Source organism: Thermobia domestica, chromosome 10 (assembly GCF_964235325.1).
Source record: "Thermobia domestica chromosome 10, izTheDome1.hap1.1, whole genome shotgun sequence".
In the NCBI taxonomy this organism is placed as follows: Eukaryota; Metazoa; Arthropoda; class Insecta; order Zygentoma; family Lepismatidae; genus Thermobia; species Thermobia domestica.
The window spans coordinates 247,743,395-247,767,632 of NC_137463.1; the positions used below are offsets into that span (position 1 = coordinate 247,743,395).

At 33.0% G+C, this 24,238-nt stretch overlaps 1 protein-coding gene across 1 annotated transcript in view; it reads right to left on the reverse strand.

Moving 5' to 3' along the window:
* Positions 1 to 2,315: 2,315 nt before the first annotated feature.
* LOC145661885 (glutathione S-transferase 1-1-like) overlaps positions 2,316 to 24,238 on the reverse strand; it is a 95,339-nt gene continuing 73,416 nt past the window's right edge. The window contains exons 7-10 of the mRNA XM_081727227.1: positions 14,379 to 14,437; positions 9,388 to 9,529; positions 7,346 to 7,513; positions 2,316 to 2,560 (exon numbers count right to left, since the gene is read on the reverse strand). Of these exons, the coding sequence (XP_081583353.1) occupies positions 2,405 to 2,560; positions 7,346 to 7,513; positions 9,388 to 9,529; positions 14,379 to 14,437 (525 nt within the window). The 3' untranslated portion in view covers positions 2,316 to 2,404. The remainder of the gene's footprint in view (positions 2,561 to 7,345; positions 7,514 to 9,387; positions 9,530 to 14,378; positions 14,438 to 24,238) is intronic.

Here is a 24,238-nt window from a genome sequence, read left to right on the forward strand (position 1 = left end):
AAACGAACACAAGTTAACACAATCTATTAAATTCGCAATATATATATATATATATATATATATATATATATATATCGTTACTGTAGATCCATATTATCCAACACTAAACGAAGCTTATAACTTTATCCAGGCATCTAGATGTACATGCACATGCTAATCCAGCATAATGAACGTGGAACTAGAAATGTAAATCAGTAGCTTCAAGTATATGTGATAGAAGTAAGCTCAGCATGCATTAGAACAGTTATAAATAAAGTAGATTAGGTTTCGTAGGTATAACACACAGCGTTTGGTAACTAGTTGGTATGTAACAAATAAATCTATTATTCGCCGTAAGCGGTGTTCTAAATATAAGCAGCATAAAAAGTACGTGAATATATATACGTATATATATAGTTTATTATTAGCTTAAGCTTTGTAATTAAATATTATATTTATTATCTGTCACTCACGTTTCTACTTATTTATCCTCCACTTATTTGCTTAATTATAATTGTTTACTTCGTAACTCATTTATTCTATAATTACCGTAATTATATATATCTTTTCCTTTATTTATTCATAACACTTCATTTACATCCATAATTGATGATGAATTCATTTCGAAGATTTGCTTTAGCTAACATTGTATTCACGTAAAAAGGAGTTACTGTATTTTGCTTATATAGAACATTGACCAGGGTTAAAGTACATGCATGGAATGGCTATACCTTCAACTTTCTTTTACGTAAGATTTGATTGCTGAGACAATTATGCATGATCTACTAAGGATTAATGTTATCTGACACGTTCATTAATATTAATATGCATTAATATGAAGGTTATAGCTGAGAATAATATGGACACAACGTTTTCCAACATAATTTCAAGGAGTAAGAACTGGAATTTTGAAGATAATTTAGGTTAGTTTAAATTACGGTGCAACACATGTTCGCTGAATTGTCACAGGGGATCAACCCCTGAATTGATTTATTCGGAATTTGATTGTTCCATTATTCAGTAACATCTTAAAACACAAAAGTACCAGTAGGCTTAAGAAGAAGTAAATATAACTTTACCTTGTTATAATTTCTTAGCCTGTTAACTTACGTAGTGTAATTTTCAGATAAAATATTATTTAATAAAATTGGTTTTGAGGTTTGTTTTACTAATTTACCAAATTGGAATCCAAATTAAACATATTTACACAGATAATAGCACTAAACAGCAAACTCGTTGTTCATCGATTCAGAGAATTTGTTTTCGTTATTTTTCTGTTTCAGAATAAATTTAAAATCTTTACGGTCCAGACCAAACTTCCAAGTTGACTATATACGTCCATATACTGTGTACTCGTGCAGGTTAATTATGATACATATATAACATTATTAAACATACATGAAGATGTAAAAGAAATATTATTTTAATTTATACAACAATAAACAAGAAACTAACAAACAATTATTACGAGTACTGTAATGCCAATTATAGTGGAGCATTACACATGTCTCATCATATTAATTTCTCTGACTTTCAAGGTCAGTATGGTCCCTGCACATAGACAAAAAATTTAGTCACGTCGCTTGGAATTCAGTGGGTTTATCGATGGATGAAAACTGAAAGTGAAGTATCTGTTATTCTTTTTCGCCCATCCGTGAGAAGTTCCCAACTGACTTGACACAAGGTCTCGCACGAAGGCGTCCATTCCACCACATTAGCGAAATCTAGAAACCCTATAGAAGCATTGTGGTCTATAATTCCATTTTCCTATCCTCGTCAAGCACTGCTAAAGTGTAAATAACGTTGCAGAGCAATAGTCAAGGCTCGTGGCCATATCGTGGATAATCACTTGTGATAACGGGGAATGTCATGAACATACCTGTGTGCAAAGGTCGTCCATCTTAGGAGAATCAACCCTCCGTAAACTCGAAAAATTTATAGTAAATCAGGTACTCTGTAGCATTATTGACAACGATGCGTCGACTTCTCAAGAACTCTTGTGCCTTTATATTGAGGAATCTGCTATATTTTCATGCATAATCTACAGTTAAGAAATAAGAAGGTATTTGCGTCGCTTCTGATGAAGCATAATGATATGTGATTTTAAATTAACACTGCAGAAGTGAGAACTTAAACTCTGAGAATCTACTTCTTGTCTAAGGCCTAGGTTTGCATATATAAATATTTCAATAGACGCCATTATTAATATTATTAACTTATTAGGTTAATACAAATAAAAGTTCAACTGGAAATGTTCAGACTTAGCCAAACATTTCAAAATTATGATAGGTGAGAATTGTTCAATTCAAATGCTACGAAAAGAAAATCAGTTATTTAAAATAATTTTATTTTAAAAAAATAAACTTTTAAAATATAAAAAATATGAAACAACTGGTTGAAAGCATATTTGAAAAAGAGTACTTGGTCAACAAGCATTATTATTCACAAGACGCTCCTTTATAAGTTCAGCAAAGGCATCAGCTCCTGTTTGATTAGCTTCCACATAATCCACCATCGTTTCTTGACATTTTAAATACCACGATGATAACTTCGGGAAATCAAACACTTCAATACCAATAGCCTAGAAAAGAAATAAGATATTAGTAGTAAAAAATCATAAACTATTGTCCTCTTTCGAAAATGAAATGTTAATGATAGAAATATTAGTTGTGTTACCATTACAAGTCCTCTGCCATTACTGGATGGTCACTTACCCAAATAAAAAAAATTCTAAGTGCTAGGTCCTTCTTTTAATCTCTCTGTTTTAACATATGGTTTTTCCTCATGAAGTGGAAAATTACCATGAAATGCATCGATTTTTTGAGACCTAATACGGTTTCAGCGCATACTATCACCTTCTTCAGTTTGGCGAAACTTCGTGTTAAATGATTTAAGGGTATGAACTGATGAGTGTTCATAAGAATTTGTAAAAAAATAAGTAGTTCACTTACTAGTTCTATTTATTTCGTCCGAAAATTAATGTACTCTCAGAATACTTTATGTTTTAGATAATCCTGTGCATATTTACTAGAAAACGGAAAACTACGAAGCGTAAAGTGGAGTCTCAGTTGGATCTCAGTGTGTCGCCTGCATTACGCAAGAAGGGAAGATGATGAAATTAAGCATATTCAATCATTTGAAAGGATTTTGGCACAAGTTATAACAACAAGTTTCAAAACAAGGATCAAAAGAAAAGAAAGTATTGGTAATTTTAGACCTGTTTCACAACTTTTAGTTTTCTCAAAGATCATACAGCAGTGTTGGTAAATGCTCAACTTACACACCATCTTCAAAGATATAATATTAAGTCTCGTGCACAAAATAGTTTTTGAAAAGGCCAAACGACACAGTTATTTTTAGTTATTTAAAATACGCATGAGAAACAGTGGATGGGAAGTTAGCATGTGCTGAAATACTCTTGAATTTATCAAAAACTTTTGATTTATTTCCACACGAAGAGCTTCTAGGAACAATGAAAAATTATCGAATTAAAGAGCACGTAAACAATTTATTTAAATCTTATCTTAAAAATCGTTCACAAGCAGTTAAGATACGATTACAGGTTCAAATGGAAAAAGAACAAGAAAGTAATAGTATACCTTCTAGAGTACCACAAGGATCAAAATTAGGACCAGTTCTTTTCATAATATTTGTTAATGATTTACCTCTAATACTACAATCAATAAGAACAACTCTTTATGCTAACGATACAAGCTTGGCTATTATAGCCAATAATGAAGAAGAAGTGATTTTTATAATTACGGATTTAACAAGTAATTTTAGCACAGTAGTTTCAACACAACAAACTCAAAAGTAAACACAGGTTAAACAATAACAGTAAACTTTCATTATGTAAAGAGAATGTAACGTAAAAAGTTTTCGTTTGTTAATAAATGAAAATCTAAAAATAGTACACTCATATCCAACATTTAGCTAATAAGCCTAAAAAAATATGCTTTGCTATAAAAATGTAATTTGCAGCAAATGAAAGTACTAGATGAATGATATTATCAGGTTTATTTGAGTCACACATTAGATATGGAATAATATTTTGGGGGAACAGTACAGCTAGCAAACGTTTATTTGTATTATAACAAAGAGCATATAGACTTATTGTAGGTGCAAAGCCTAAGAATACTTAAACTCCGTGTATACTTTATATATAATATAGTAAGTTTGTGTTAAACAACATCGTGTTAGTAGGTTTTCTCGAGATACTCCCGTATCCTCCCCCAATCTTATTCCATCAACTCTTTTTCATCATTCACTTATCTTAATCATCAATCTCCCTTAGGCTGAAGGGTATAACCGTAGGACGTTAAACTGAGATATTTCATTTTATTTCTACATTTTAGATATTCTTCATTGTTTTGGACATATTCACTATTTTTTTTAAAAAAAAAGTCGAGGTAAGCTTAGAGAGGAGCCGTAACACTTGGATGCACACGTGGAGTCTCTTAGACCCTAAGCCGATTTTCTTGCTTCACATCTCCCTTTATATATAGCACAGGAAATCCAAAATTTGATGACTTTTATTCATACAATATTTTCTTTTCCGTGCAAAGGCATTTCTCAAATTTCTTTCAAATTTCTGAAAAACAATTGATTTTTAATCGATACCCTCATTTTCCATGTATATAAGGGTTAACAAGTATATTTGAATATCAGTTTTACCTCAATAAGTAGCATGGTTCTCGTAGAGCACCAATTTTTAAGTTTACAAATTCATTATTTTCTAGGGTTGCCATTCGTCCCGAAAAATCCGGGACCGTCACGGAATCGAGATCTGCGTCCTGGCGTCCCGAAAATATTTCTCGGCACGCATAAATGTCCCGGATTTCAGTGAAGAAGAAAGAAATTGAATATTATAGTTTGCTTTTTTCACAGGATTAGGTAACGGTATGTGATTATTCTATTCAACTTACCCCAGGACGAATGCTGAGTATGGCAATTCAAAAGTTGAAAAAAAAAAAAAAAAATTGAATACATAAAACATGGATTTAACTAGGTTCACGATTTAACTACTTTGACATTAAACGAAGCATTCTGTCCCTGAAAGCCCCGAAACATAACAGATCCTGACAAATTAAATAAAAAAAACTTGCTTGCCAGGGGGAGGGGGTAAATCTTCTGCTTACGTTTGCTTAACTAGGGAGGAGAAGGTCTACTGAAATGAATAAAAATTTGATTACGTAATACTTGAACTCTATCTAATGGGAGAAAGTAAATTAGTATGTAACACTTATTTTCATTTTAAGCATTCCAAAGATTCTAGTAATTTAGCAGCGTCCCGGATTTTTATTTTTGAAGTATGGCAACCCTATTGTTTTCATCAGTTTACTCGAAAACTACGCATGAGCTTTGGCACTGATGCTCATAATTTTGTTCAGCTCAATAAGATTTATCGATATCTCATCTTCGGACATTTCTTTTCTTTCATCGTTAATCGCTAATAATACTGTACAATAACATATTTACGCTGTTAACTCAACAGCTTTATGGAATTCTCAACTAAAATAAGGGAATTTCAGTTAATGTAATTGAAAGAAGAGAAACTGCATACTCAACTTGATTTCAGGTGAACAAATTTCTTTACACATTTAGCAAGTTCATGTTCTAATCTGTAACTAAAACAGGGTGTCTACTAATACTAGAAATACTTGAATTATACTGGAATTTAATTTTGACACTGAAAATACTGGAAATATACTAGAATTTTGATCCACATACTGGAAAAATCATGTAACTGGTAACTTGTCCACAATACTTTTTTTGTAATTGTTTCAATAGTCTTAGAAACTATTTTGTAGCCATTGAGACTGTAAATTTTTCCGAAGCAAGACTTCTTTATATTTTGCAATGAGACATTTTAAAGCAGTGGGAGGAGTGGAGTTGAGAGGACCTTTAAAAATGTTAAAAAATCATTGTATTTAAAAAAAATCAAGGTTAGCTAAATTTATTAAAAATAAAATATTTCTTTGACGGTAAAACAAATTACAAACCTGAAATCAGGAGTGTAATTATTTCTAAAAAAAAAACTTTTAAAAAATCATTGTATTAGGTACAGAAATTTTGCTAATTGTTATACTGAATATACTGGAAATATACTGGAATTTTGAAAATGAAATTCAGTAGACACTCTGAAATGAAGATCCTAACATACGAGCCTTAAGGCGTGGGAAGACTTTAACAACATGTTCCGCCAACTGAGGAAGGTGAGAGGATTCACTGAAACAGTTCTGAGTCTCAATAAATCAAAACACTTTCTCGGTAAACACTCATTTTATTAATTTAACGAGACGCGTCAAATAATTCCCTAATTTATTATTCTCATTAATATTGTTCATAATTTATAATCTACAAAATGTTCTCTTTTTTCCTAAAGGAGTTTTTCATGCTATTCTTGCTTTCACCTCCGATTTACATTTCTAACGACGATTTTTTGTCTAAAGGATAGTTGAGTTGATTTTGTGTTTAACGTCGTATATATTATTTCCTATTCAGATTGTTTTACATATCAATATATGGTATGTTAATTCTGTATTTGCTATTTGTGTGTGGTATGTCTATTTTATTGATGAATATTTATACCATTCAACGATCTTCATGAAATTTGGCTCTAACATAGTAAGAAAACCCAAGTTGTGCTTACTGGACAGCAAAAACTCATTGTTGATCGTATTTTAATTTACAATATTTTCTTGTTCATGTTTTGGACAAGTTAGTTATGTGAATTCTTCCTGGACAGTGATTGTACTTTGCTTTCTCGTGAAGATTTTATAGTTCCTGTGCATTTAAAACTGATTTATTAAATAGGTAAGTTCTTGCCTTAATTTTTTGGATCAAGAGATCCAATATATTTCGCTTTTTTTTTTTTTTTTTTTTTTTTTTTTTTTTTTAAATAAACGACTTATATCTGGAGAGCTACATATAGTGTACCCAAACCCAAACTATCAGTTAACTCAGTATAATGTGCTTATTTTGAAGAAAATACGGTAACTTAATTTAGAGGCCGTTCAAAAATTTTGGGGCTCTGATCCAAAAACTAATTATTGGCCAAGATCGCAATCTTTTGATTTTTGTTTGTTTGTATGTCTTCCTAAAATTCTTGTTCAACGTATCATACCAGATGAAAGGAACAATAGAGTTCTTCAAACTATATCAAATGGATAAATATGCAGGCATAATAATACTAGTTTTATTGTAAGTAGAGTGTATTATAAACACAGAGCTATTAAACGAGGTCAGAAATAAGCTTTTCTTGCAATTTTAAGTTGTGAAATGTATTTTTAAAAAAATCATGTCTAAGTATTACAGCTAAACTAAAGATTAACATATCTATAAAAAGAGAATGTTTTCATCTTACATCAAAAGTAGAAACAGATGCAACGATGGCAAAATCAGCAATTGTCATTTCATCTCCTGCTATCCATGCATGCATTTCTAAGCACTTTTCTAGAAACTCATACGCTTGGTGCACTTGTTGAATTATTGCGTCACTAATAGTCTTTTCTCCCTTGTACAGTACATTTATCTAAAAAGAAAAAGCATGATTAATTCGAGGAACTACTTAAACACAGAAGCAACACACATAAGATGTTTCACAATGCGTCCATATGATGTGGTCAAGCTATTTTATTTTCTTAAACATCAGATCGGGTTTTACACCATACGATTTGAAAATTTAGTCTTTAATTAGAACGAAATTTGAAGGATATTTCCAGGTTCTGGTCATTGCTGTGTCGCTGCATTATATAAAGCTAATAAGTATAAACAAGTCGTAACATGTTTATACAACGATATTAGTCAACGCCGGTCAGGGTTATTTAGTCACTCTACAATTATAATTTTCAAAAAATGGAAAACGTGGCTAAATCTCGAAGAAACATTCTTTTCTTTCTCTGAAAATATAGGATGTTAAAACCTCTGAAATAGTTCGACGATTACAAGGAATGCTTGGGGAGTCTGAAAGATCCAGAAGTACGATTTATCGATATAAAGCTGGCAGAACATTCCTAGAAGACGATTTCCATTGTGGGCGACCAAATACATCTGTAAATGACGTTGACATCGCTACCGTGAAGGAATCTCTTGCACAAATACAGAAGAATAACTATTCATGAGGTTAATGAGAGTCAACAAAATATTAGCTCAGCAGGTACCCCGTCTGTTGATATAGTGTAGAGACGTTTTCCTTACGTAATTTCAGAAACTCAAAAGCTCAACCCCTGCACTCAATAGTTCGTAAAACATATTACTGGAAAGCAGGAGATATCAGATATTTAAAGTGAATAATTAGGAAACTCTAAGAGCCATAAACACTGGCAACCTCACAATTTAATAGAAACTTGCGTTTCTAGATTTTACTGTAGTTTGGAAGTCCAGGTTTCTAAATAACTGCAGATTGATAATCCTGTATGCTGTACAAGTTAATGCAATTTAAGTCTAGAGTAGCTATTTTTACCCATATACTCGTATCTTATTCCGTGATAATTATAAACCTATCTACCGAGATGTTAAACAGGAAGTTCCGTGCGAAAAAGCACAGATCAATATTATGTGAAAATATCTAAAAGGCAAAAATAATGCAGTTCTGAAAGTAAAAATTTATCTTCATAAAATAATTTCATCAGCTAACTGGGCTGTTATCTTCATGGGGGAGAGGGAGAGTAATAGGTTAAAAAAAATTAAAAACTATTAAAATATTCATAAAAAAACAGCTGAACCAAGATTAACACAGCATGTAGTAAGTAAAAAGCTTATTCTAGTAGCAAGACGTGTTGTAGTCTGTTGCAGTTTAGGAAACCGAACATAAAGCATTAAAAGAACAGTTTACCGAACTAATTTGGAGAATTGTCAGTAAGAACAGTTAGTGCAAAGATTTAAGAGATTCAATGTAAGTTTTGATATTCTAATGAGGAAACTAGTACTTTCCGTTGAAATTTTGATCTGAAGTATAGTTAATCTTCAGATTTTCTTTTAAATTTAAAGATTTGTCAGGGAAGTGTAGAGGCCAGAGCGTCACGTAAAATGTAATTTAATTATCCTATCAAAGAACACATCCGTAACGCTTTACACCGATCCACAACCCACAATTTTTTCTCTTCGAATTCTTGACATTATTTAGTAACAATAATCGCTTCTCGCCACAATAACCTTCTCAGTTATTGTGTGTTTAGTATTTTTATTAAATACATCTCTTTCCTTATTTCTATGTTTAATTTTACCAAAACTGTTTCAAGGCTTCTTTTCCTGTTTTGACCCCTGAAGATGACAACCACAGTTAGATGCTCAATGCTCGCTTTTTTCTATTCCTATATTTTTGTCGCCTCTAATATAGTTCTGCTCACTAACTCACATTTAAGAAAAGATATAATTCATTATTTATACATAGGGAAATAAACTTACAACAATATTGCTAATTTTCGGATATAGGACTCCAGTATCAAAATGCATTCTTTGATCCACAATCGCTCGCTTTTTTAAGTCTTTTGGGTAAAGACTGTCATCTTTTCCGTAAGTTCCAACGAGATACGCAGCAATGGCATGGCTGGAATAGATAAACTTCGGTTAATTAAACATAATTTAACAACTTCTTGCAATACAATGGTGAATAACTAAATGTTGCCATTGTCCAACATCACTTTAAGTTTTACCCAAATTCATGGAAACATCTTGCATTTATGCGTATTTACTTTAGAAAACGTAAGAAGCATATGTCTATATTTTTCACATTCATCTCTATGTTCTCTGAAGACAGATATAGTTAATAAATAGGTACAATGTTTCAAAATCTATTCGGTTTTGCTTTTTGCGGCAATAAAGATATTTTTTTTTTAAATTCACATATTCCTATTCCTCACATATTACTGAGATTCTTGTGTGTGTGTGTGTGTTTTCTGTCAAAAAACGCACTAAAAAATTTATAAGTTTGAAGATAATTGACAGTCTCTAAAATATACTGGCAGTTTTCAATAGGATGATCTAATTCGCATTTTAAACACAAACATCTCTCCTTCTTAAGTGCACCTAAATAACTTGCCGCTTTTCACACTTTAAAAACATACATTTTCATTAAACTGAATAATATGGCTGAATATAAAAAAATTGAATAACCTTGTTATTAATTAAAAAAAAAAGATGGTTTAATCACAGAATTTCTTAAATATTAGTGTGTTTTTAAAATGCAAAAAGCAATAAATTATTTAGGTGCACTAACGAAAAAAACATTTATAATACCAATTAGTTAACATTATTGAAACTACGTATATTTACTTTTTTATTTATTAGCTTGTTTGGCATAGAATTGAGATTGTTTCCGAGTAAGTAAACAGTTATCAAAATTACAAAATGATATACATTCTTTGAACAAAATCTTATAATTACAGGAAGACCTCAATAAAAATGTCTTCTAAAACATTACATATATATTTGTAACATAATTAATACTGAAGGAGATTTATGTATTGTCCTCATAACACTCATTTATAAAGTAATAACATTTAGTAAGTTAGAGCAATAAAATTTACTTACTTACAGTAATAACATTTACTTAGAGCGATAACATTTACTTAAAGTAGTAAAGTTTACTTAGAGCAATAACATTCATTTACAGTAATATCACTTACGTAGAGCAATAATATTTACTTCATTTACTTACAGTATGCAACGATAACGCTTATCTATATTTAGTTATAGGGGAATAAGGGCAACAAGTATAATAGTCCGTACCTTATGATAACAAATGTTGTGGCCAGACTTGTTTAAACTTGTTTTATTTATGCTGTTAAAGATATAAGTGAGGAAGCCATAACTGATTGAAGTATATTTTTAATTTCTGCGAAATGAATGATAAGTATTAAGCAAATACAAAGCTTAAAAAGTAACAAAAATAGTTTAATTTATTGAAATAATTATCGTGGTAAGTTTTGGTGGATACTAAAGTAATTTTAAACAAACTGGAACCGTAAATAATTAATTATATATGTGTGTTACAAGTTATAGCTTTTAAGTAAGTAAATGTTATTAAGTTGTGGCTAAAACACAATATATATATATATATATATATATATATATATATATATATATATATATATATATATATATATATATATATATATATATATATATATATATATATATTCGTTTAGAAACTCGGTTAATTTCTTGAAAACTTTTGAGCAGTTTAAATATGTGCTGTTTTGAAAAGATTACGAAATATTGCAGAGTAACATGTAAATTAGTAACGAGTTGAATATTGTAATTTTGGACGTTACTGTTCTTTTATAAATAAATGTTTATAACTTACGGTAAACAAAATAATTTTTACAAAACCTTGAAACATAACCTTTAGTGCCTTCTTTTCGAAATCAAAAACGATTAACATATTCACTGTTGTAAGCCCAGAAAACAACACGGCAACTTAATAACGACTAGAATTTTGCATTGTAGACGAAGTACGGGTGTTGTGGCTGACACCACTACTCAGTCTACAAAGATCAAAGCAAATATTACTTATTTTTTTTAATGTATTCATTCCAATTTAAATTGAAACTAATGTTAACACCAAGAGATTTAGTTAAACTAGAAAAGTTGATCTTTTTATTATTTACCATTATGTAAGGAATACGTTTACTTTGAAGAGAATAATAAACATTTAGCAAAGTGGCTTTATCGTTATTTAAAACTAATTAATTGATATTTAACCATTTAATTGATTAATCAAGTAAATGCAATGTTTGAAATATTTTCAATGACTTACCCTGAATTTCCTGTAATAATATTTGACGTAATCGGCAAATAAAACACATTTATAGACTCGGGTACGTCGATTAACTTTAAAGTTACAAATTGCTGAGTACGTTTGACAGAAGATACACACATTTAAGGAATCTCAATAATAACATATTAAGAAATAGGAATATGTACGAAAAAGAAAGTAATCTTTACAGCTGGAAGAAGAAAAAGCAAATAGTTCTTTAACTACAGCATTCGTTATGCATTATATCTATTTTTAAGGAGCATAGGGGCAAAACCGAAATACACTCTAGGCGAGTGTAGAGAACTTCCGTCTTTTAAAGAAACTGAAATTCCGCCAAGCCTTATTGTTATTATGGAAAATATAATCATCGGTAGTAAGTATTTATGATTACTGAACTAAACAACATACAAAGTTAAAACTGAATTTTTTTAACAAGTTTAATTTACCAGAAACTACTTTATACATATATTTATCCTATTTGTCCGTGTGTAAATTCAAAACTCCTTTATATATTTACCCTGTCTGTCCGTATGTCCGTCCAAACTCCTTTATATGTTTACCCTGTCTGTCCAGTGTCCTTCCAAACTCCTTTATATATTTACCCTGTCTGTTTGTGTGTCCGTCCCAACTCCTTTACATATTTACCCTGTCTGTCCAGTGTCCTTCCAAACTCCTTTATATATTTACTCTGTCCGTGTGTCTGTCCAAACTCCTTTATATATTTACCCTGTCTGTTTGTGTGTTCGTCCCAACTCCTTTACATATTTACCCTGTCTGTCCAGTGTCCTTCCAAACTCCTTTATATATTTACTCTGTCCGTGTGTCTGTCCAAACTCCTTTATATATTTACCCTGTCTGTTTGTGTGTCCGTCCAAACTCCTTCATATATTTACCCTGTCTGTCCGTGTGTTCTTCCAAACTCCTTTATATGTTTATCATGATTGTTTATGTGTCCGTCCAAACTCCTTTATATATTTACTCTGTCCATGTGTTCGTCCAAATTCCTTAAAATATTTACTCTGTCTGTCCGTGTGTTCGTCCGAAAGACACACTCTCAAGAACTACTTGATGGACCACCATCAATTTTGGCCACGGTGTAGGGAGCCAAGGTTACGAGTCGAGTTGAAGGTGATCGATCCATCTAGTTGATTCCAAGATATGGACAATCGAAAATCGATTCTCTATGTATTCCTACGGGAGTAATTATAAATATCATCCTTCCTTGATAGACCAGCCGTAATTCAGTTGCGATTAGCAGGTTAGTATAATGTTCAGGATGCAAAATACTAATCTGTCTGTGCATACCAAGCTAAAATGAAACTAAATGATTTTTTTATTCGACTACAATGTTCTCCATTCATACATCTTAAAAGTATACTTCACTTACTCTGAGGTAAATTGATATACTTAAGTCTAGGATTGGTAAAATTTTGCTTGTTAAAGAGATTGGTTTACTGAAAACCAAACCAAATTCCTTCACGTGATGTACACTGAGACACTGTTATATGTATTTTTCGTCAAAATCGACAAGTTATTTTGAAGAAGAAAGCTTTTTTTTTTTTTTTTTTTTTTGAAAACAGGTTGCTGATTTCGACATAGTAAAAACAAATATTGCAACCCTATCGTCATATGTATGTTTATGGAGCTGATGCTATTAACATTTGCTGTACTCCATTAACATAGAGTGAGAGAGACCCTACTTTACTATCAACTGAATAGAAGCAAGAGTGTTTAGCTCTAAATTGGTATCAGAAATACATTTCTAAATAATTATACGTATGCAGCAATAATAATAACAATACCCAATTAATACGCTACGCATCAATAGAGGTTTTGAGAGTGTGAACTGATGAAAATTTAAAATGCGTGCTGTTAATACATACACACATTTAATAAATGATTTCATTAATTTTTTTTTTTTTTTTTTTTTTTTTTAACAAACCGAAGAACCTTCTGTAAGTCTGCGTTACAGAAATAAAAATCATATACTGAAGATGTGTTTCATTTACGTCTAACGTCTATAGAGTAGTTTGAGCTGTTAGCAGGTCTATTCCACCAATAGTTACACAAGAGGCAATTTGAAAAGTATTTTAAGTATATCGGTGTCCTAATAATATAATAATAATAATCTTAGCTTGGATAAATACTATAATACCTCCTTTTGATACACTATAATTCCACAATTGTCTTCTCCAAATTTTTTCTTTTTTTCTTTTTCTTTTTTTCTTTTTTCTTTTTTTTTTTTTTTTGCTATTATGGACATTTTTTTTAAATAAAAGATTATAAAACTGAAATATGTATAACAAATTTACTGAAATTACCAAGAATATTATAAAATAGAGGATCTCCCCATATGTATCCATCCTATTAAATCAATGAAGCCAAAAAACAATCGAGCATCGCCAAGTCTGATTGGCTACTCTCGTTTCTTGCATCGTCTGATTGGCTACTTTCGTTTCCGCCATGATTATTGGCTCAAAACATTGCGATCCTATTGGGCGGAGTGGGCAGAGTGGGCGGAGGTGGCGAAACTGTGACGTATGGCTTCAAGATTTTGTTGTAAGAGCAGATCCTCTATTTTATAAGATCCTTGGAAATTATAATATTAACAAAGGAAAATAAACACATTAATTCATACCTGTCCCATAACACAAATCCATTGTCATTAATAGTTGGAATTGTGTGTTGAGGATTTAACTGCAATTAAAAATAACAATATGTATAAATTTATATGTTTAAATATTATTATATAAGCTATATATATATATAAAACTGAAAAACTTAAGTTCGATATGTATGGTTTCCTAGAAAAACGTTTTATTTAAAGATGTGACTAAGATAGTTACAAAGCAGAATCTTTCTTAGTGTTGTTCATATTAATACAGACAGTCGATTTCTTTTTAAATATGCACGGCTGCAGTGCATGAAAAATAGATCAAAGTTGTAATATCACAATAATATGTTCTAGGTTCTGTCAATATTGACCAACATAAGTTTCCAAAGAAGAAAAATATTCAACAATTTTCTGTAAATTTTGCCATTAGTAATATGAACAATTATTAAATTCTGTTGACCTAGAAACAGTTTATTAAAAGCACCGGCGTCTCTGACATGTAAAATTTGAGGGGGGGGGGCATAAAAAAAACTGATTTAAATGGTAGTAACTAGCCCAACCTGTTTATTATCTTCGATTCCATTTGTTACCTTTCTGCTTACCTTCACGTACCCCCTGAGACATATCAAGAACTCTGTTATAATCGTTTCAGAGCCTGAATATTATATTCCAAATAAATGTAATTAATATTATTTATATGTTATTCTGTCGTTAGTAAATAAATTAAATTGAATAGAATATTGAATATTTTGTACTTCAAAATATTGGGGAGGACGCGTCCTCCTCGTTCCCCCTCCTACCAGAGACGCCCATGATTAAAAGTTTCGTTTATCTATTCTCAGGATGCCCTTGGCGTGGGAGACCCGGGTTCGATTCCCGGCGGGAGCTCATGTGTTTCGGATTCCACGTTAATCAGTAGGTCCACGTCTCATATAGCCTCGCTGCTGAACGGGACGTTAAACTCAAAATCAACTCAACTCAACTCTATTCTCAGGACGCAGAAAGAGAAATATATATATATGTACTGCCATAACACTACAAAAGCAGTCTTCTTAAGTTGTCAACAACCGCTTTGAGCTTCCAATCCTATCTTCTCTGATAAGCATCAGAGCACAGATTGTCACTGAGTGACCTCTTTTCTTGCAGAAATCAATCTAAATTACTTCCTCAATATCGTTCTTACCACCCCAAGAAACAGTAAAAATAGTTCTTAATTCATCTTGGAAACGCCCTCCCCGCTGGTCTAATGGTTAATCAGAGCGACTTTGATGCAGGGGTTTCTCGTTCGATTTTCGTGGGAGAACCTTGATATTTATGGATATTCGGATTACACCTTAAATTGTATGCCTCGCTATTGAAAAGAAGCGCTAAGCTCAAACCAGCCAACCTCATCTTTGAAATCTGAGTCTTGGATTGAGAGGTTTCGGCAGAACATTTCTTACATTTAGTTTTTACTGTCGAGCGATGAAAGGAAAAAAACAAGTACGGTAATTGTAAAAAACATCAAATCCAGATTTCAATGGATTAATATGTTTCATGGCCCCTACACACCGAGAATGATTTTTCGATATCTGTTCGTCTGTTCATACTGACACACAATCATAGTCACACGTCTTGCAAATAAAATCAGAAAAATAAACACACTGCTGAACAAGACTGCACTTATTTAATATAAAAAACACATTTACACGTGACGTTTCGATCTTGTAGCCAAGATCCTCATCTGGCGTCCTTATGAGTGTACGTCCGATGAGGATTTTGGCTAGAAGATCGAAACGTCACGTCTAAATGTGTTTTTATTAAATAAGTGCAGTCTTGTTCAGCAGTATGTTTATTTTTCATCTGTTCATACATCCGTTTCTCTCGATGTATTTCCTCTCGCCTAGAAGCCATACCATTCAACTCAACTAAACGTGTTTAGAAGATTCTCCAGTTCTTGTTTTATTTACTTATTTTCTTTCTACCGCGGAACATAAAGATAGTTTAGTGAAGAGTGAAAAACGAATATTGTAAAGTTCTGCTAGTGCATGTGTTCCGGTAGAGCATACGTAGAACATATTACAGTCCAGAATCGTTTTCTCCCACTACCAGATTCCATTACATAATTCTACCATAATACAAAAATAGCGACAAATTCTCTAATGTTTGGGTTAAAGTAGGTGTCCCTTCGACCTTGACGGTCTCGGGAAGGAATTCTCACTAAGCAAGCAACATGAGGAGGGGTAGGACACTTAATGTTCCACTGCGAGCAGAGAGGGGTTAGAGTCCCGACAAAGCTCCACTGAAAGCTAGGTCGGTGTTGTGATAAGGAATCTCCCAATGCTACACTGCAAGCACAGAGAGAGGTAAAGGTTCCTACAAGGCTCCACTACAAGAAAAGAAAATGGATTTGATCAGTTGAAACTAACATCTGTCGTTGAAATCCTCTCGGTTATACAAGTGCCCCAGGTGTGGCGGTAGCGCTGTTGTTCCTCCGTCGTCCATGACCAGTTGTGTCACTGTCGTCTCCGTCGTCTGCGGCTATAGTACTCCGTAGTAAGACGCACATGATTGATGTTTGTAAATAGAAACACATGTCGGGTGTTTGTAAACACAACCATGCGGGATATTATAATATTGTTACCATGGATCCCAGTGATCGAACCATGGTTTGTTCTTATGTGTTTCCAGGTGTCCCAGATTTTTGTTTTATTGAAATTTTAATCCTGTTCCTAACTTTAACTCAAATATCCTCAACACTAGTCATTTCGTATCTTCTAAAACCGAGATTCTATTCGTCACTTCAATCTGATGTTCCTCTTTCTCCTGGGTTTCCTCTAATTTCTTTAGATTAAAACTATGTAATCAGATGCTGATTATTACAGTCCAGAATCGTTTTCTCCCACTACCAGATTCCATTACATAATTCTACCATAATACAAAAATAGCGACAAATTCTCTAATGTTTGGGTTAAAGTAGGTGTCCCTTCGACCTCGACGGTCTCGGGAAGGAATTCTCACTAAGCAAGCAACATGAGGAGGGGTAGGACACTTAATGTTCCACTGCGAGCAGAGAGGGGTTAGAGTCCCGACAAAGCTCCACTGAAAGCTAGGTCGGTGTTGTGATAAGGAATCTCCCAATGCTACACTGCAAGCACAGAGAGAGGTAAAGGTTTCTGCAAGGCTCCATTGCAAGTCAGGAGGAAAAGGAATTCAGAAGCTCCACTGCAAGCTATACCGGTGTTGTGATAAGGAATCTCCCTATGCTACACTGCAAGCACAGAGAGAGGTAAAGGTTCCTGCAAGCCTCTATTGTAAGTTAGGAGGAAAAGGAATTCAGAAACTCCACTGCAAGCTAGGCCGGTGTTGTGATAAGGAATCTCCCAATGCTACACTGCAAGCACAGAGAGAGGTAAAGGTTCCTGCAAGGCTTCACTGCAAGTCAGGAGGAAAAGGAATTCAGAAGCTCCACTGCAAGCTAGACCGGTGTTGTGATAAGGAATCTCCCTATGCTACACTGCAAGCACAGAGAGAGGTAAAGGTTCCTGCAAGGCTCTATTGTAAGTTAGGAGGAAAAGGAATTCAGAAGCTCCACTGCAAGCTAGACCGGTGTTGTGATAAGGAATCTCCCAATGCTACACTGCAAGCACAGAGAGAGGTAAAGGTTCCTGCAAGGCTTCACTGCAAGTCAGGAGGAAAAGGAATTCAGAAGCTTCACTGCAAGCTAGACCGGTGTTGTGATAAGGAATCTCCCAATGCTACACTGCAAGCACAGAGAGAGGTAAAGGTTCCTGCAAGGCTCCACTGCAAGTCAGGAGGAAAAGGAATTCAGAAGCTCCACTGGAAGCTAGACCGGTGTTGTGATAAGGAATCTCCCAATGCTACACTGCAAGCACAGAGAGAGGTAAAGGTTCCTACAAGGCTCCACTGCAAGTCAGGAGCAAAAGGAATTCAGAAGCTCCACTGCAAGCTAGAGCGGTGTTGTGATAAGGAATCTCCCAATGCTACACTGTAAGCACAGAGAGAGGTAAAGGTTCTGCAAGGCTCCACTACAAGCCAAGAAAATGGATTTGATTAGTTGAAACTTATATCTGTCGTTGAAATCCTCTCGGTTATACATGTGCCCCAGGTGTGGCGGTGGCGTTGTTGTACCTTCTTCCTCACATGATCATTGGTGTTGCTGTTGTCTCCGTCGTCTGCAGGTATAGTACTCCGTAGTAAGACGCACATGATTGATGTTTGTAAATAGAAGCACATATCGGGTGTTTGTAAACACAACCATGAGGAATATTGTTACCATGGATCCCAGTGATCGGACCATGGTTTGTTCTTATGTGTTTCCAGGTGTCCCAGATTTTTCTTTTATTAAAATTTTAATCCTGTTCCTAATTTTAACTCAAATATCCTCAACACTAGTCATTTCGTATCCTCTAAAACCGAGATTCTATTCGTCACTTCAATCTGGTATTCCTCTTTCTCCTGGGTTTCCTCTAATTTCTTTAGATTAAAACTCTCTGTAATCAGATGCTGATTATTTCGTTTTTCAACCATAATCTCTCTCTTATATTCGCTGCTACTGATACTGACCAGTATCACAGTCAGCTCCTCTAAACGACCAAGTATCAGTTAAGCTAGACTGTCATTTTCTACCTACTTAAACGCGATCAATTGGTGAGGTCCAAGTATATATATACGAAATGTCGCGATGTGGACATTTTGTACCCTTCACTATAAGATTTTTGGATATTGCAAAGTTTGCAAGTCTAGCCTCGTTGTTATTACTTTCCTTATGCGGACCTTCGTTTCCTATAATCGAATTTAATATATACTCTGGTCCTACTTTCACACTGAAATACCTTAATGGAATTTTTATATACTATCGCGAGAGTTGACTAAATACAACTTCTACTTTTTCGTAAAAACTGTCCTTTTGGATCATCATCCTTATCTTCTGTTCGGACATGTACACTCATGTCCAAAATTATTGTCGCATATCTATAAATAGGTTGTTTTAAGAATATAATTTGATAACGAATTCGCCCGGTATTTCTTACAATGTTTGTATGTGTATAATCGGCAGAGACTTATATGTGGCAAATTTCATGTCACAAGAGCAGTAAATAAGAACAATAAAACGAAAACAAAACTTTCTTGTCCATTTAGCAACATTTTGTTTTACTCATTCTAATTTTCGTATTTATAATTCTTTTCCTATGAAATTTACCTACATATATACATTTTTCGATTATACACATAGTATCAGTATTAAAAATACCCTGCAAAATTACTATCAAATTATATTCTTACAAGAAGATAGTTATAAATATGCGACAATCATTTTGGACATGAGTGTACATATAAAACAACAATATTGCACTACCAAGCCTTAATAGTAGTGAAAGAAAGTCTATCATTAACAAATTCAATATATTTGATTACTGATATTATTAATTTGTGAATAAAGAACCCACTGCTAAATTTTATTTCCTTCCCCATAAAAAAAGGTAAAAATTCTGGTTTGCACTCGCCCTTTCCTTCCTGTCTAAATTCCTGAACTTCTACCAGGTCCATCTTACATTTCTTGAACTCACTCGTGATGGATTTTAATGCGTCTGCCCTATATAGTAGAATGGACAGAAGGAAAAAAACATTTTTTTTTTCAAGTTGTAATACCACGGAACTGTTGTGAATCAGGGAGACTAAAAAGAAGTAAAAATATATAAATAAATAAAATCGGTTTATATCTTCCGGTCGCGCATGTACTCTAAAGTTTGCGAAAATTTGGATAGATTCACATTTCTACGATATTTTTTTTTATCTTACTTAACTTGTAAATATTTAATGTAATACCTCTAGTCGATTTTTACTTGAACTGATAATGATTCCGAGAGAAGAATTGTTCAAATCGCTCAACGTGATCCGCTCGCGCAACGGATATCAATTCTTACAACGAGCGTCTGACTTTCTTAGAATAAGTTGACCAAGTCTTTTTTCTTTCTTTATAAATGAGGTTCTTAATCTCACGCCAAACTCCCAAGCTGGAAAACAGCCCATTGTTGTCTGCCTGAGCCTGCTTATCTAAACGATGAAAAATAATTTCAATTTTTACTAATAAAGCTGGTTACGATGGTTTCCCAATCTTTGTCTAATTTTCCTCTGTCCATCTTAAGACCCAGATATTTAATATGAGTATAGAGATATTCAAATATGTTCCTTTTTTAACACACATGAGATGGCTGCATTTTCTTCTTTAGAATCTCTAATGTTTCCTTCTATTCTAGTTTTTACATTGGGCTTAGTTATGCCAATATAAGGACTACTGCATTCGCACTTAACTTCCATAAACACCATACTGAAACCCTTAATCAAAGAATATTGTTATCTAGTTTACTAAAGTCTCCTCAATGTTAATTGTGGTTTGAAACATGGTGTTAAAATCTATTTGTGAACAATTTTCCTAAGCCTATAGGAAAGTCAGGTATGTTTTTGATCCATATATTAGTTCAATAGGCCTCAGAGCTACAGACTGCCATTTTTCCAAAGTCGTAGTCATATTCATTTATTTTATCTAATTTTAAAATTTAATTTATTTCAATCTAAGTCCGTACGAAAATAGACATTATTCAAAAAATAAAACAAGGAGCGTTTGTTTAAATTAAATATATGTGTTTCCATTGGCGTCAGCAGAAAAACTTTGGGGGGACAGACTACCGGAGGGACCGGGATGTATTGAATACCCCTGGAAAGCAAGGGGTCCGGGAGCTCTCCCCCGGAAAATAAAAAAAAAGTCTTCGTACATTGTATTTTAAAGCACTTTTGACTTAAAAACAAACAAAAAGTTTAACATCTTTGTGTTTTATTTTTATCTTTGATAGTTTTTTTTTTTGGGGGGGGAGTGTGGTTTTAAATCACACACACGCACACTTTCTAGTTTGTTGATTCAAACAGTAAAATTGAACCTTGTTTTTCAATTTTATTTCAATTTAAATGATACTAAGTGTATGTCAAGAACAAAATAATGATAGAAGACAGTGTGAAGTAAATACTCAGAAACGATAAAGTTTTGAAAATAGGTTTTAGGCCTACTAGCCTACAACTAACATAAACTAAGCTCAACAATGTATAGTTAAAAATTAGTTGATTTTTTTTAAAGCTAAACTAAACTCGCTTTGCTGCACGCTATCCAAACAGAGACAGTTTGTTACTTTATGGTTGATCCTCTTTTGGGTCATAGTTGCAGAGGTGTTATTTAGGGGGGGTAGGAGGCAGGGGCTGATTCAGGACCGACTTCTGGGGGGGGGTTTGCCATATTGCTACTTTTAAGGGCTCCAAACTTTGGGATGGATTATATATATATATATATATATATATATATATATATATAGATAGATAGATAAATAGATAGATATAAAATAAGAAAGTTTCCTCTTCTGGGGGGGCAATCGCTCCTCCTGGATCCGCCCCTGGTAGGAGGGGCAACTTCCCCCCGCCTCCAAGAGTTTGAGGAATGCATATACTTTAATCGATTGTCTAATAATATATTAGTACAACAAGTGAAAGTCTATGTCGGTTGTGCTCTTGCAGCACTCAAACGAAGTCTGAAATGACACCTTGCGATAGTTAACCTAAGATACTTGAAATATTAGTGGGTGGGACGAAAGTCGTTTTACAAATATTAGGGGACCCACATCACCGGAGTCCCCGGTGGGATTGACGCCTGTGTTTCTTGAGCTTGATTTCGAGTTTAACAAATTAGAAGCAATTTTCCACGATTAGAAGGTTCCAGAGGAGACATTTGTTGGTATTCCTTGCAACGCAATTATTTAGAAAAAAGATGAAAGAGAGAGAGAGAGAAAAAAAAAAAGAAAAAGGAGTTCTCTAAGTGGATACTGGTGCGGATCTAACGATCAATCTTTAAGAGCATGAGATAGAAAAAAAAATCGAAGAACTGTGTTCAAAAAAATTAGGTCGACAACAGTAGCTTACAGACTCGTACTTTAGAGAGTCGCTTCTAAAATCAGAAATCTGGAACATTGCACCTTCTGGTCACAAAAACATAGACTGCCTTTCAGAAACAAAGTCCGAAAAAAGAAATATACTATATCCTCACGAACTCACTTTAGGTTTAGATTATTTTCCTTGCATTTGTGCTCAGACAGGGTTGGAAATTGAACGGTAATATTGCAGTATGTACATGCAAATTTCGCTATACTTCTGTAGATAAACAAAACAGCTACAATACAAGAAATTACGACAATTTTAAGTCGCAAATTTGATACATGAAAAGGGACAACAATACAATATATAAACATCAGAAAGAGACAAACCACAGGATAGCATGGAAAGGACCAGAGGTCATAGAAGCGAAGAACAGAACATTGGTGAGAAACTGGAAAGAAGCCAGGGAAATTATGAAGCTAAGAGAAAAGTTGATGAATTAGAATGCAATATTCGTGATAAATAGAGTGGGAGAAGATTCTACTTAAAGAAGAAGAAAGAAAGAGAACAAATTAATAAGGAAACATAACAAAGATAATTAGAGGGCAGAATGCATTCAGCAGAAAAGTGAACTTTTAATTGGACAAGTGTGCAGCTGAACAAGTGAAAGTGAAAAACACAAGTGTTACTTTTTAATGAAGAGGCGGAGCCTAATTAAAAGGTGATCTCGGGAAAGTATATAAGAGGTGATCAACTCCCAAGCAGCCAGAAGGAGCGGGAGTTAGATGAACACAGTTATTGTGTTGAAACTGTTACGTGCTTTATATATATATATATATATATATATATATATATATATATATATATATATATATCTTATTACACAGCCTTGCTCAGTGTATTGCTGTGTTTAGTTTGGGTATTTTGTATTTGCTATTTTAAAAATAGGTTTTAATACGGAATTCTATCATAATCCGCTGAGACATTATTTCAAAAGTGACTGAAACAGATTACATATATTATTTAGCGTAATAGCATGATATCCATTTAAACATGAGAAAGTACGAACTCTTTAAACTACATAAAACAATTCTGCTGTGTACAGTAGAAGATTTACATTACATATAAACACTTTACCTATACTTTTAATTCTTACAAAATATTTGTCTAACTTAAAATAATAGTAAGACTATTCATGGCTTTGGATTGATTATTTTAACAAAAGAGTCAATGACCAAAGCTTAAAACCTACTTTATTTTAAATTATAATTTGTAACTGTTTCGGATATCTAGCATATCCTTCTTCAGACTCTATCGAAAATAAATGAAAATACAGACATATATATAAATATTGTTATGACAAAGTTTAAATTCTTTAACCGTCATATATATAGTCATTGTTATGAAAAAGTTTAAATTCTTTTAACAGACATATATATAGTCATTGTTGTACTTTTTAATTTTTATTTATTTATTTATTTTTTTTTCCTCCTATTTGCTACATATATATGACGGTTAAAGAATTTAAACTTTGTCATAACAATGGCTATATATATGTCTGTATTTTCATTTATTTTCGATAGAGTCTGAAGAAAGATATGCTAGATATCCGAAACAGTTACAAATTATACAATTTAAAATAAAGTAATTTAAAATAAAGTGAGTTTTAAAAGAGTCAGTCTCTCTTTTGGTAAAATAATAATAAAATTATTAAATTAGAGTAATAAAAATAACTGAGATCTCCATCTTATATGGTGAAGGATTGATTTTACTTAATTCTCAATCGCTGTGAAGTTCCTAAGATGAAACATAGGTAAACTAAATGGTTTTGATACAAAATGTACAATTAAGTAAGATGAACTAGACTAGCCATGTTATAAAACACAATGATAGCACATTAACTGATAACGAAATGGGATTTCAAGCATCGGGAATGGAAGCACGGGGAACGGCTAATGAAATTGTCA